This window comes from Oryx dammah, unplaced genomic scaffold (genome assembly GCF_014754425.2).
Source record: "Oryx dammah isolate SB20612 unplaced genomic scaffold, SCBI_Odam_1.1 HiC_scaffold_9, whole genome shotgun sequence".
Taxonomy (NCBI): domain Eukaryota; kingdom Metazoa; phylum Chordata; class Mammalia; order Artiodactyla; family Bovidae; genus Oryx; species Oryx dammah.
Window position 1 is genome coordinate 56,058,045 of NW_024070193.1, and position 16,016 is coordinate 56,074,060.

General features: G+C 39.1%; 1 protein-coding gene and 1 non-coding gene across 11 annotated transcripts in view; both read right to left on the reverse strand.

Moving 5' to 3' along the window:
• RBMS3 (RNA binding motif single stranded interacting protein 3) overlaps nt 1-16,016 on the reverse strand; it is an 820,638-nt gene that overhangs the window by 462,686 nt on the left and 341,936 nt on the right. For all 10 annotated transcript variants that reach the window (XM_040246332.1, XM_040246336.1, XM_040246341.1 and 7 more), the window contains exon 4: nt 6,852-6,943. In XM_040246332.1, the coding sequence (XP_040102266.1) occupies nt 6,852-6,943 (92 nt within the window). The remainder of the gene's footprint in view (nt 1-6,851; nt 6,944-16,016) is intronic.
• On the reverse strand, nt 2,100-2,171 carry TRNAS-GGA. The gene has a single exon. It is a non-coding gene; the product is annotated as a tRNA-Ser (tRNA).

The following is a 16,016-nucleotide window of genomic DNA, read 5'->3' on the forward strand; positions in this document are numbered from 1 at the left end:
ATAAGAAAATAAGAAAACTGAAATCATACCAAGTATATTTTTCAACTACAGTGTTATGAAACTAGAAGTCAATAACAGAAGGAAAACAAAGAAAAAAACATGGAAATTAGATGACATACTCCTGAAAAACCAATTTGTCAAAGAAGAAATCAAAAGTAGAATTAAAAAAAACCCACACATGTTGAAAAAGATAAAAATAGAAACACAACATGCTAAAACTCACTGGATACAAAAAATGTAGTTCTAAGAGAAGTTTATAGCAATAATAACAAAAATACAATACCCTTTCATGACAAACTCTAAACAAATTGACTATAGAAGAAACATACTTCAACATTATAAATGTCACACATGATGAGCCCACTGCTAACATCATATTCAATGGTAAAGGTTCAAAGTTTTTCCTTTAAGATCAGGAATAAGACACAGGAGGGCATGTTCACCACTTGTCTTCTTCAACATAGTGCTGGAAGTCCTAGCCAGAGCAATTAGGCAGGAAAAGAAAAGGCATTCAAATGGTATGGAAAAAGTGAAGCTGTCTTTGTTTACAGATGATATGATCTTATATTACAGAAATCCCTAGACTCCATTAAAAAGCTGTTTGAACTAATAAATGACTTCAGTAAAGTTTCAGGATACAAAATCAATATACAGAAATCAGTTGCTTTTTTATACACTAACAATAAAATATTTGAAAAAGAAATAAAGAAAATAATTCCATTCACATTAGCATAAAAAATAATGCAACAGGTAGGAATAAATAAAATGTATTCATTGACTTTTCCATCTAGTCACAGAAAGCGACATTTTCCCTATCATCTCCTTCTGACATGAGATCCTTTGAGAAAATTCTTTGGTTGGTGGGTTACTAGTAGACCCCGACAATGTAGTGATCCCTGGACACCAAATAGCCTGCTGACTCTTGTATTCCTAGAAATGGTAAAAGCAAAGCAATATAAGCAGATTAAAAGCAATATTAATACTGCTATAGATTACACAAGTCTGGATGAGGAAGCCTGCTTATGTGTCTCTGCATTCAGAAGAGTAGCTTTGGTAGACAACCTCACGGGGCTAGTGGTTGAACTTTTTAAAAAATCTAGAAGATTGTGTGCAATAGGTCCCTCATTCATTCACTAAATTTCTCCTCATGGAATATAACTGTTAGGACTCCACAGAGGTGATGAGTCTTTAAAAATTAATTATATGGGGACTTCTCTGGCAGTCCAGTGGTTAAGATTCTGATCTCCCGCTGATCCCCATCAGTTCTAGCCCTGGTTGGTGAACTAAGATCCCAGATGCTATTCAGTGTGGCCAAACAATAATAATTGTATGCATATACATATTTGGAGTTACAGAATTTATTTTCCTTTATGCACTGACTTTTTAAACTTTCACTTCTGATTTCAAAATAAATTATTTTCCCCTCAAAACCAAGACTAAGTTCACTGATTTATAAAAAAGAATTCCTTTCCTTTGGTACCAACCTGGTTCTCCACAATGGTTGACATGGCATTTTTATATTATCCTAATGGTTGGCATTTGGCACCCCACTCCAGTACTCTTGCCTGGAAAATCCTATGGACGAAGGAGCCTGGTAGGCTGCAGTCCATGGGGGCGCTAAGAGTTGGATATGACTGAGCGACTTCCCTTTCACTTTTCACTTTCATGCATTGGAGAAGGAAGTGGCAACCCACTCTAGTGTTCTTACCTGGAGAAGCCCAGAGATGGGGGAGCCTGGTGGGCTGCCGTCTATGGGGTCGGACAGAGTCAGACACGACTGAAGTGACTTAGCAGCAACAATGGTTGACACAGTATTTTTTACATTATTCCTGATGATCTGACATCCTCTTGGACACTTGGTATCCTTGGTGATAACCTAACTCTGATTTATTCTAGATATCCCACAGTGGGGTGAACCACCTTTGGTAACTGGTACAGCAGTCATAGTTGTAGACCTGATAAGTAAAAGTAAGTAAAGTTGCTCAGTCATGTCTGACTCTTTGCGACCCCATGGACTGTAGCCTACCAGGCTCCTCCCTCCATGGGATTCTCCAGGCAAGAGTACTGGAGTGGGTTGCCATCGCCTTCTCCAGGGGATCTTCCCGACCCAGGGATCGAACCTGGGTCTCCTGCATTCCAGGCAGACGCTTTAACCTCTGAGCCACCAGGGAACCCCTGATAAAACTTTATTTAAAGGCACTGAACACGGGGTGACTTCTTCCCTGGAAGAAAGAACTGTGTTCTATTTCCTCACGATTGTAATTGACATGTGGGAAATAAGAAAGACAGCTGCTAAGCTGCAGATGACCAAAATTTGGCTGGTGGTAATTACTGACTGCAGAGTATATAGGGCCATTCTGGAGCTTCAAAATTTATATCAGGAAAAACTCAGTTTCTAAAGCTGTGCAGCCCTCCAGAGAGGCCTCCATGAAACCCTGGGAAATAGTGGGCAAGAGAAATCTTGGATGGCAGGCATGCATGATGTGATTGGCTAACCAAGGAAACTCCTACACTGACAACCCAAGAATTCCACTCCTGCCCAGCTGAATTCTATATGTATTAGCTATCAGCGATTTCTGTTTTCCAAACTCTCTGTTCCAAAGTGGTAGTTTCCATTAAATCCATGTTTCCTGTTTTTGTCACTGTGTACTGTGGGAACACAGATAACTTTGTTATTATTATTATTATTTATTTTTGGCTGTGATGAGTCTTAGTTATGATACATGGGACCTTCAATCTTCACTATGGTGTGCAGGCTCTTTAGCTGTGGCATGGAGGATCTAGTTCCCTGACCAGGGATCAAACCCCCTCCATCGGAAGCACAGAGTCTTCATCACTGGACCCCCAGGGAAGTCCTGATAAGTTGTTTTTAAAAGCTATGAGTTGCTAAGCAGCTGAGTCTGGGCCTATTAGAGATGGTGTTGTGCCCGCGTGTGATTACAGGGTGAGGCTTCGAGGTGGGCTCCCTTCAGGAAAGAATGAATGCATGCTGCTCAAATAGCCAGGGAGATAAGCAATTCTTGCTTTTCTCCACTACAGGTCAACAAGATAAAATATTCATCATTCTAGAATCTCTTGCAGCTAAAGGAGAAACCATATGACTCAGTTTTGGCCATTGAGATGTAAACACAAGTTCCTGAGCTAGGAGTCTGGAAAAGCTTTTAAAATTTCAGAATCTGTCTTAAGATCCTTCAACCCTTTACCCTTTTCATATTCCTGGCTTAAATGTGGGTACAATATGCGGCATTTTAGATAAGAAAATGCAAATGTATTGATGAACACCACATATGAAGAATTGCAGAGCAGCCTTAACCTTGATGGCACTCAAAACATTCATTGCCTTTCTACAACTTTCTTGTTAATGAGTAAAACAAACACCTACAAGGTAAACTGTGGTTAGTTTGTTTTTTTTTTTTTTTTCTTTTCCTCAGCTGTTTTCCTTTTATGGTTGAGACATATTAATGACTTTCTTCTAAATACCCTAAAATTGCCAAGAACAGCAACAATCAATAGTTTTAACCCAGAGCTGTAGCTATCCCAAGAGATAAACTACATGATGAAAATTCAGCATAAGAAAGAAGTCTTATTAAATCTTGATTTTCCAACAGCTACCACAGTGCCTGCCACTTAGCAAGCAATTAAAACATTTGTTGATTGATCCTATTGATTGTATTTCTCAGAAAACTTTTTAAATAAAGTAACACTTGAAGCATGTATCATGATTTATGGAAAGTTCAGTAACAAATTTAAATTTAATGCATAACAATATTGAATAATTAACATTCATTGAATTTTAATATAATCTAAGTGCTATGCTAAATTATTTGTTATCCTTTTAGTTAATTTTCACAGCAGTCCTATAACCAAAGTATTATTATTGGAGAATTTCAGAAATATTTAAATAACTTAGCCAAAGTCACACAGCCAGGTGGTACAAGAGCCAGGATTGAAAGCCAAGTTTATCTTCCTCCAAATCTATGCTCTTAACTGCTGTGTATTAATAAAATATTTTAAGTGTGTTCTCCTAAAAGAAACATATCCTTTGATCCCTAAAAACCCTTTTTGGCAGAACAGCAAGTACACAGAAAATGATAGTCTGTGTTAATGGTTATACATTATTAATCAATTACCACTTACTGAAGGATTTATTGTTTAATTCCTGTTTGTTGACAAATCAGCTGAATTTTTCATATGCACACACTGGAGTTAGATATATAAAGCGATTCACTTGAAATGTTTCATGTTTACTCCAGGTTGCTATTGGGAACCTAGGTTATTTGTGGCATTTTGCTTGAAAATCCTGGAGTCATTAAATTCTGAGTCCACAACTGCATAGTAGGATATTGATAAGAATAAGGATGCAGGCAGCAATTCACTAGGTACTTGAATGGCAAAAAATATAGTGCCAGTTTTCCACACCCTGCAGACTGCAGGTTTATATGATAATAAATAACAGTTCTCACCAGGACAAAGAAAAAAAAAAGGCCATGAAATCCAATAGCTCAGTGAGAAATCTGCTAATACAGGTGGTCAAGCTTGTTCCATTTCATTGTCAAAGGGAGGTTATTTATTTGCTTCTGGGTAGTTCGATTACAGAGCCATTTACTGCTGAGAGTTTTCCAGTAGGCAGATGTGGACCCATAGCTCTGGGCTTTAGATTCAAAATCAGTGAGGAAAAAGAGAATAAGAACCTCCTCACAGACAGCATAATTGATAAGGCAGAGATCTTTAAGCAACTCCAGAAATGTAATAGGTGCCTTTCAGCAAAGCAGTTGGAATCTCCTTACTGTGTACAGGGGACATGGGCAAGGGTCAACATGCTGACTGTAACTGATCATTTCTAGAAGTTCTTCAAGATATCTTCCCTTTGACAGTTTCCTGTCTAGATGAGATGTCAGTGATTGGCGTGTGTATATAAAAGAGAAAGAGATTCCTTGTATACCAAAATGCTCAGAAACAAAAGGAAAATATTCACAACAAATTCTCAGTGGTTATAAAATCAAAGACAGCTTTCTTTTCCTCTCGTGCAAGATACAAGTGGTTTTTATCCAACAAATAACTGTCTCTTTCTGAGAGACATTTGAACAGTGGAGATTATACAGACTGTAATCATTATTTCTAAACTGCCACAATCTAGCAATTTGCAAACTTTGGCAGTGTATCCAGAGAACAGATCAAAGATATGCCAATAACAAGGGTTTTACTTAAGCATGTGTATCACCATTTTCTTGTCAATAGGCTCGAAATTCAATTTCTCTTTTGCATATCCCTAATAACTATGTTTTATATCACATGTTTGCTGGGTATAAGAAGCCACTACTAAAGTTATCAAGTAACTTGATTCTTTCATCAGGTAACCTTTAAACCAACACATGCATGTAATTCCATTATTAATTACAAAGATTAACTTCATCAATCTTAGTTTATGACCAAATTCAAAACTTCTGGTCGCAGTCATGAGGAGAAATGCATTACACAACTGAAAGGTTTCAAATTCTAATTTATCCCACCTAGAAAAACAATTAATGTGTCATCAAGGGCAACGAGTTCACCAAAGTAATCTCTATGGGCAGTGACCCACAATGAAAGGTTAACAGATATGGGAGGTATCAGCTTGCTAGAAGAAAACCAAATAGCCCACCTCTAGTTATAGTTGTTGAAACTGGAAAATGTCATCAAAGAATTTTAGCAATGATAGTAAAATCCTAATGACCAAAAAATTTACAACTTAGTGTAACTCAGCTCTCTCTAGGAAAAGTTAAGAGTAAGTATTAATACATACATAAATATGACATAAATGTACTAGATCAGTATTTCAAGACTTACTGACTTTCCACCTAACTTTTGAGAAGCTAAAGATCCACACATTCACTGATAGGAATCAGAAAACTAAAGTTACATATGAGTTATTTCAAAATGACCATTATTTTAAAACAAACATGTACCAAGCATTCATATGTTATAACTGATATTTAAAGCATTTCTATTTGGAAATAATCCTAGATTTACAGGAAGATCATATAGAGAGATCCCCTGGGGCCTCCACTCAGTCTCCCTAAAGGTTATATGTTAATTTTAGTAAAATATCAACACCAGGAAGTTGCCATTGAGTGAACAATATGTGTGTGTATTTCTATATCATTTTATATGTGTAGATTCTTGTAATTACCACTGCAATATCAGGATAAGAAATTATTATACATGATTTTATTTATTTTCTTGAATATAAAAATGCATTATAATTTCAGGTAGAAAGTTCCGAACTACTACTGGTTTTACAAAACAATAACAGTGTATTGAAAATTATCAATATATGGGAGACTGTTACCTAGGAAAACTCTATTTTAAAGGCCAAAGTGAAATCCTAGTAATACAGACAATATACGCTTGGGTTAAACTCATTTCCCTGCACAGATCAGACCATCCCCTCATTCAGGGATCATCTATCCCCAGCATGATAATGAGCAATTTTTCAACACATAGTTTATCAAAGACATCTTACTGAGAACTGTACTCTTCCAAAACTGTTTATAGGTGAGAGCCTCAGATTACACATGGGCGCACACACACCTCTCCTATCTGGGGTAAAACAGAGCATTTCACAAGTGCCCTTGAATTGCCAATAAAGTAACCATAATAAAAGAGAACATTCATACATATACACAAACAGTTGATGAAAAAAACCAGCCAGAGTCTTCCAAGCCAAGTCTACGATGAGGTTTCTTATTCCTCCCTAACAAACATAATCCAAATGGTCACAAACTCCAATTTCAATTCATCTCATAGGAATGGAAAAACATACGATCGCAAAAGAAAAACGTAATAAAGCAGAATTGAAAGACCGTTCCTACCTTGGCCATCTGTGCCTGCACGCCATTTGCCTTGAGAGACGCTACCGCTTTCTGTGCAGCTGCTGGGCTGTCGAAATCTACAAAACCATACCCTGTGAAGACACAAAGCCCCGGGTTAGCGCTCGCAAGCAGCTCTGTGTCCCTGATGCAATGGGAGTCTGCGGTCATACTCGCACTCATGACCCAGGTTGGACCGCAGACCTCAGTCCATGGCCCTTAGCATGTCAGGAAAGAGCCCACAATATTAAACATAAAATAATAACATGCTTATTTTCTAGAGGTTGCTTTGGAGATTGGCTATGCAATCAGCAAGCTGATTTAGATTAATTTGGTGAATAAGGTAACATATTTAATCATTTCTTTCTTCAATGAATTTGTTGCAAGAATTAGGAACACAAAATGCTGAAAAATGTAGAAAAGTTTATCTCAAAAGGTAATTTTCTAAACCTCAAAAAACTTGATGGTATTAAAAGCAGTGCTAGAACCTGCATGAAATTAGTACCGGCAAACTTAACAGTTTCTGGCATTCAAGCAGTCATTCAATAAATGAATGTTGAATGAATGAATGAAGGTGATGAATGAGTTCAGGGAGATTTGAGCCTAGTTCCAGTTGATTTCCAAGCCCATGTTAATTCATTACAGGACATGTCTCTCTCAAAGATAACATCCTAAATAAACAGTTTTGACTGTTAAGGAACTTATGATAAATAGACAAATATTCAAATGTCTTTTTAAAAATAAGAAATGAAAACCCATGTCACTTATTTGCTATTTTTTTTGAAGCTTAAGTACAATCTGAAAAGAACATAAAAGTTGCCTATGAAAGGGAAAAAGTCATGTCTGACTTTTTGCAACCCCATGGACTGTAGCTCACCAGGCTCCTCCGTCCATGGAACTCTCCAGGCAAGAACAGTGGAGTGGGTAGCTGTTCCCTTCTCCAGGGGATTTTCCCAACCCAGGGATCAAACTGGGTCTTCCGTATTGCAGGCAGATTCTTTATCATCTGAGCCACCAGAGAAGTTCCCGAAGTTGCCTATATTGTACTTTGATGCCTCTGTGTGTGTGTGTATAGTGAGGCTAAGGAAATAGCCAGTAAAACATAATAAATGAAAAAGGGGGATTTTGCATGCCCATGAAATATAGCTGTATTAATCAGGGCTTCACCTGAGAGTAATTTTAGCTGCCAAAAATATTTCAAACTAGAAACGATCAAGAATGTGTTTGGGGCACTCAAAGCCCACCCCACATGCATCCCACTCCTCTTCTCTGCTGCCAGGCAGGTATCAGCTCTGTATCCCCTTGCTTCTCTCATGTAGAAGTTTTGAGGAGCACTGCTAAGGCAAACCTACTAACCGTGAACTGTGACCCTCTTCCCTGAAATAACTAAAGAGTGAATAGGAATTCAATTACCAAGTTGTTTCTAGTAATTGACTTTTTAATTTTCTCCCCTTGAATCTTGTCTTCTTTTTCTCCCTCCCAGCATGTTAACAAACAAATGAACTTGTTACTCATCAGTGTACCATCCAATGCTCTTGAAAAGCTTGGAAGTTTGTGTTTCAAATGCACAAGGAAGCCTGCTCTGTTAGTACTACTAATTCCTCTCTTCCCACAAAATTCAAACTATGTGAGTAATATGAGGATTACCATCCCTGAGATGAGTAAAATGAGGGAAGAAGAAGAAAAAGAGGAGAAAGAACAAAATAAGTCTAGAAGTAGTGTTAAGGGGAGCATATGATAAAATAAAATATAGACTTTATCTATTATGGGCCAACAACTGCCCTGGGTGGGTGATGTGCTGGCACCTGATAAAATGATAATGATACAGGTATCAATACCATTGTCCTCATGCCTGTTTATGTATTTACATAGAGAAACCAAAGTGTAAGCCAGATGACAAGACCGACCCCCCAAATCACAAGTTGCTTAATTGGTAGAGCAGGATTTGAAGCCAAATCTGCACAGGCCTCTCCAAATAGACTGTACAATGAACCACTTTATAATCTTACTTTGCAACCTATTTCTAGAAGCCTCCAAAGCCCACCAGAGAGAGAGGTCACAATTCTTCAAAATCCCTTAGATGTTGAGGCTAGCACATGAAATATAATAATCCCATAAAAAAATTCAACCTAGCTCATTCAGTCAGTACACTTATCTAGGGGGTGATTGAGTTCTCAGCACAATGGGCTACATGAGGTTTGATAAGTCACCTTTTCCACCTCCTGCTTTGGTCAATCTTCCTCATTCATTCACAGGCTGCTTTCTCATTCAATAATGAAATTCTATGTCAGGCATTTGGCCAGGTACAGAGTATAGACTAGTGGGGAAAAAATAGTTCCAGTTTGCATCCTTACTCAGCTTATAGTTGAGTTGGGAGATGAACATAAAATGAATAACCACAAAAATGAATCTATAATAACAAATTGGTTTGCCTTCCTTGAAAGAAAATGAAAGTATATACCACAGACTCTGATGATTGACTGTTGCTGAAGGTTTTATGAAAGCAGGGGCAGGAGATGACCTGCATTTTTATAATATCACTCTCATTGGCTTGTCCTGAATGGGATTGGTTGTAGGAGAGGTAGGCAATAGGAGTGGGATCAGGGAGATGACCTAGGGGCTATCATAGTAATCTGGACAAACAGCAACTGGCCATGAAATAGAAAGGATGAAATGGATGGTTTGACTTACATGTTGGAGGCAGAATTAACAGGACCCAGTGATGGATGGACTGGGTTCTAAATAAGGGAAACAAACAGACAAAGATTACTACTGTTTTTTTCAGCATAAGCCAATGGGCAGGTGGAGATGTGATTTACAGAAATTGGGAGCCTGGAGGAGGAACCAACGGGGGAGAGGGAAAATTAAAATATCAGTTTGAGACATGATGAGCCAGAAATGCTTGTGAGACATCTAAGGAAAAATGTCAAGTAGTAGCTGGATATATTAGCCTGGTGCTCAGAAAGGGGAACAAGACTGGAAATAAAATCTAGGAGGTCAACAGCATGAAGGTACAATTCGCAGAAATGGAAAACAACAAAGGTGCCTGGTATAAGTAGAAACAAAGAGCACAGGTTTGGAGCTAAAACTTCACCACTGAAGTGATAGTGAGATGAGAAAAGGAGATCTCAAAGGAGGCTGGAGGAGAATCCAATGGAAAGACAGAAGTGCAAAGGGAAGAAGATGTCTCAAAGCCAAAGAGACAGAGAGAGAGATCACTGGTGTCCAATGCCACTGTGACAGCAAGATGGGAGCTTGAGATGCCCAGTGTTTTAAGAATGTGAACTTGTCTTTTTTAACCATGGTTGATTTATAATATTGGATTAGTTTCATGGACACAGCTTCAGATTCTTTTTCATTACAGGTTGTTACAATACTGAATATAGTTCACTGTGCCGTGCGGTAGGTCTTTGTAGCTTATTTTATGTACAGTAGCGTGTATCATGTTTTCTTACCATGCTCAGCTACAGGCCAGGGATGGGGACTGCTTGAGTGGTTGAAGAGCAAGAGCAAGATGGAGAAGCAGAGAGGGTTTACAGTCTTGTCTGCTATTCTGTCGCTGGGAAGGAGAGTTAGGAGCCAGCTTTAGCTTGAGGGGTATGTGAGGCTAAGGAGCTGTTTATGTTTGTTGCTTCTAAGACGGGAGATGCTAGGGTCTATGGTTTCCAACCTTAGCTATATGCTAGACGCACTTACTTGCGAGCTTACAAAATGATCAATGCTCATTTTTCACCTCTGGAAAAATGAAATAAGCATCTCTGGGAATGTGGCCTACTTGTCTGCACACACATGTGTACCTATTCCCTGGCCTGGGTTACAGTACTACTGAGTATTCATTCAAAATATTAAACATGTATTTATTTGTTGCTCTGCTATGAGACAGATACTGTTCTTAGTGCTTTTGAATGCTGCTAAGAAAGATCAAGCAGAAGTCAAGAGATTAAAGCTTTAGGCAGAAAGACAGATAATGTTCCTGAGAAAGTAGAAGTGTTAAAGGGGTTCTAGAACATGGCTGAAGTGCTGTTCTTTGCTAAAACAGGGACCTGGTGTTTTGCTCATAGTAACTGGAAGGAAGAAAAAAAAAACCATTTTCCAGGTGTTATTTCTTTGTGTATCTTTGTTTCTGGGACACAGCCTGAGCTTAATAAACATTTGTTGAAATTAATTGAAACCATGTTTAAAAAGATGCTAAGTTACTCCATGGGACTTATGTGGAGATTAACTAATAAAATTGTCTTAATACACGTTGACTCTACCAAGCAGCCATGGTTCACTCAGCCATGCTGCCACCCAGTGAGGCCCCAGGGATTTCATGACTCCTGGCTGCTATAACAGCATGGCTTCCTCCATTTTGTCCACCCCACACATCCCACAGGATAGTACAAAATCATGATGCTGAGCTCCAGGGCTAAACTCCAGTCCAAACAGAAGAAATCCCTGTCAGGGGAGGAGACTCCCTGAGCCTCCTCTGAATCAGGGAGGTGATAGGTGAACTTTGAGAAGAGTGTCTTTCCAAAGAGCCATCGTGCCAGCAAAGAGAGGGGCTCTTTAGTACAAAACATCTCTCCTGAAGACTCCTGGGAAACAAAGTTATAAAATAATCAATGTTTTGGGGGCTTTCCTGGTATTTCAGTGATTAAGACTTCACCTTCCATTGACTGTAGGTTCAGTTTCTAGTTACAGGGAGTTAAGATCCCTCATGCCTCATGGCCAAAATAACCAAAACATAAAACAAAAGGAATATCATAACAAATCCAATAAAGACTTTAAAAATGGTCCACACCAAGAAAATATAAAAAAAATATTTCAGTAAGTTCTGTTTTTCATACGAACTTACTTTCACTAATTAAAATGAACAGGTAAAACATCTCAAGTAATTCCCCCCAAAACGCCATGATTCTGGAGGAAAACATGGCACTCTTGAGTTTTATGTGACAGCGTATACTACACCACAAACACGAAGAAACAGAATGAAATACGAAGCTGCCCCTGGAGAATAATGATGCATTTATGAAGGAATAAAGCAACTCCAATTTGGTTTCAATTTGCTCTCCTTAATGACAAATCATCAAGCCTGGGAACAGAGACCTCCATACCTACATCTGGTGAGGGGCAGCATAGGGAGATTAGTTCAGCTCCAGCTAATAATGCTTTATGGTAACTGCTAAAATCCTCGATAAAATGGGACCCACTGGAAACACCCGCCCAAGAGGCTGGAAGGCCACTGGTCTCACTGCCTCAATTGCATAATGAAGCCTGGCAGCAGGTTCAAATGGATGAAAACTGTATGCCACTGTTTTCTCCATACACCCCTGTCCTTGTTTTCCTTCCTTGTCAGGGGGAGAAGGCCAGCAGCTCTGCAATTAGCAGGAAGCAGAGAGCAGTGAGAAAGAACTCCATGCTTCACACTAATTAGGTCATTCGCCAAATGCACTCATTCCACTGGCAGATCTAATCAATGCTTTCCTGAAATGCTTGAAACTTGGTGGGTTAATTTAAAGTTTTGCTATTTTTTTTATTGCACTACAAGCCTAGTGACTTTATAAAGAAGCAAAAATATATTTATTTAGAAATTGTGACACAATTCTACAAACAATGGTACTGCCAGAGGGTTTGGTTTTATTTTCTTTAGTATATCTGTAGGCAGCTTCTTGTGACTTTTGCCATTCAACGGGACCATTATGTGACAATCCATTTGAATTCTGTTGAAAGTATCTTTATCCTCTTTTTAAATTTAACTTTTATTTTATTTTGGAGTATAGTTGGGACATGACTGAGTGAGTAACAAGGAGGAGGGGGATAGTTAATTTACAATGATGTGTTAGTTTCAGGCGTACAGCAAAGTGATCAGTCATACATATATCTACTCTTTTTCAGATTCCTTTCCCATATAGTTTATTGCAGAATCTTGGGTAGAGTTTCCTGTGCTATATACAACAGGTCCTTGTTGATTATCTATTTTATAATGTTATGTATTTATTCTTGCTTTGTTGGGTCTTTGTTGCTGCTGGGATTTTGTCTAGTTGTGGCAAGTGGGGGCTATTCTTAACTGTGGTGCGTGGACTCCTCATTGCAGTGGCTTCTCGTGTTGTGGAGCACAGGCTCTAGGCACGTGGGTTCAGTAGCTGATTTTCCCAGGCTGGAGTGCACAGGCTCAGTAGCTGTGGTGCATGGCTTAGCTGCTCCCCAGCATGTGGGATCTTCACAGACCAGGGATCAAACCAGCGAGGCCTGCATTGGCAGGATGATTCTTTCCCCCGGAACCACCAGGGAAGCCCCTGATTATCTATTTCATATAGACATTTTGTAAAGGTCAATTCCCAACCTCCTCATTCATCCCTCATCCACATTTCTCCTTTGGTATCATCTTTATCATAGTCAACGGTCTTTTTCATACTTCTGTATTGCTACTGGCTCTTTAAATCTTTTATGTAAATTGCTTACATATTTACCAGCTTTGGATGGTTCTTTGTGTGGGGAAGTGATACAAACCAGGACTGCTGGCTCAGATGTGTGGTGGCATGAGCCCATGAGGTGAGCAAGAGTTGCTCTCAGAGTGTAACCTCACACCACGTTTCGTGTTTCTGTAGGAGGACTGTCCAAAAGCCCACTTGAAGTACATGGCTTGAGGTAACACCTAACCTCTTCCAGAGACAATCCAGCTGTGAGTCAAATGTGGTTTTTAAAAAGAAGTGAATACTTTGTCTAGGAATCACACATTCCACTAAAGTCCTACTCAACTTAAACAGCTGATGTTTAAGAACCACCCTGCCATAAATCCCCCACTTTCTATTTTGGCTTAAGAACATGCCATGGATGTTGTCTGAGCTCAAAGCGGGGAAACTAAATTGCAGGGAGAGAAGGCGGCCTGCAGGAAAGGAGGGGTGATTTACAGGTTTCCTGGAAGTCTGCTGGGCTCAAGGCCGCCTCCAGGCATCTATATTTCAGCTCTACGTTTTGTACATCACTAAATTGTTGAGTGACCGCCAAATGTCTTCTCTTATTATTGGATTTCCTAGTTCTCTGCATTATGTTGATCAAAGGAGGTAGCTGAAGGACAGCACTTATAAATTCTTTGCTGCACATAATGCTTGTAAAACCAGACTAACAAGAGAACCTAATCATTTCTTCAGGATTTCCTTTCCCACTGATGTCCTGTGACTGATCATCACAGTGAAGGAAGGGTGCTACAATACAACAGGCCTACAGCCTAACTTGGATGTGGAAAAAAAAAAAAAAAAGGGCGAAAGAAAAATCCTGCTAGAATGCAAAGGCCAAACAGTGCTCATTTTGAAGGAAAAGAATCTAAACCATTAAAATCTGAAATGATCTGTTCCTTGAAGCATCTTTGGAAAAAAGGATGGAACGGTTTCATACAGAAAAGAACCGCATATGTACTCTCATGCAAAGGGCTGCAACCTTTAGATGCTTAGTAGGCAGAGGCAAATAAGATGGGTAAAAAGGTCCACCCATGGAAAACAGATTGTTTCACTCTCTTCCCTGATTTCTGAGCTTAATTACTTAATTCTGATATTCTACTTCCATAATAGAAAACATGAGGTTTTACAACAGAACTGACCTGTGAGGGAAAGACACTTTTGAATCATCCTGTGACTTTATTGTTATTATTTTTAATTTTAGTTTTTTACTTACTTTTTATTGAAGTACAGTTGATTTATAATGTTAGTTTCAGGTGTACAGCAAAGTGTTCAGAATACATAAACACATACAGTTTTTCCTTCATAGGTCATCACAGGATACTGAATATAGTTCCCTGTGTTATACAGGCAGACCTTGTTCTTTACCTAATGGCACCCCACTCCAGTACTCTTGCCTGGACAATCCCATGGACGCAGGAGCCTGGTGGGCTGCAGTCCATGGGGTCGCTAAGAGTCGGACACGACTGAAGCGACTTAGCAGCAGTAGCAGCAGCAGCAGCAGCAGCAGCAGTGTGTATCTGCCAATCCCAAACCACTAATTTATCCCCTCACTGCCCCCTTCACATTTGATAACTGTAAGCTTGTTTGCTATGTCTGTGAGTTTATTTCTGTTTTGTAAATAAGCACATGTATATCACTGTTGTAGATTCTACATATAAGTGATGTCATATGATATTTGTCTTTCTTTTTCTGACATATTTCACTTAGTATGATCATCTCTATGTCCATCTGTGTAGCTGCAAATGGCATTATTTCATCCTTTTTTATGGTTGAGGAATATTCATTACATAAAGACAATGTGTATATATTACTATTAAATTTACTAAACATCCACTGTGTGCAAGGAAGACGGTGTGCTCGATGCCGCAGGGAAAATTAAGATACTGTGACATCCATCCCTTCCTGTCGGGGAGCTTCTGATCTAGGAGGATAGATAAATACATTTAAATACAGTAGGGGGTCCTCCTACACGGGGCGTTACGTCAGTGAGCACATGTAGAATAGCATGTTTTCATTTAGTTTAATATGCGTGGGTTAGTGTGCACAGCCCTGCTCATCAGAGCTGAACACCCATGTCAGGCTCCCTGTCAGTAAGCAGCATGATGGCAAAACTATCCACAGTCTACATTCATGTGTATATTAGTCTATCTTTCTGCTTTCCTATTTTTGTGCATAATAGACACACAGTAAGTTAAATACAAAACATAGGGAGGAATCAATGTGACGTCAAAAGTGAAAACAGGAACTTCTCTGGCACTGCAGTGGCTAAGACTCCCTCTCCCAAGGGGGGTGGAGGTTTGATCCCTGGTTGGGAAGCCAAGGCTCCACCTGCCTCCTGGCCCAAAATACAGAACATAAAACAGAAGCAGGATCATAACAAATTCAATAAAGACTTTAAAAAAACTGAGAATACAGTGCTATTATTCTAAAATCACAAATATTTCTTCCTGGTGGGGGCAAACTCTGTACATTCTAAGAGCAAATGACAACATGAGGACTCGGGAAAGGAAACTGGGTCCCAAGTGGCATTCCCTGGCAGAATAAAACAATTACAAAGATGGACGAATTCAGGGAGCAGCATACTCAGTGGCATGCCGCTTGAAAATGGGACACTGCTTATTCCATTTAAGGTGCATCGAAAGTATTAAGCAAAACACAAATTCAAATCCCAAAACTCACTTCCCTTCTCACCCCACTCAATTGATTTTTAAACGAGAGAAATGACTTC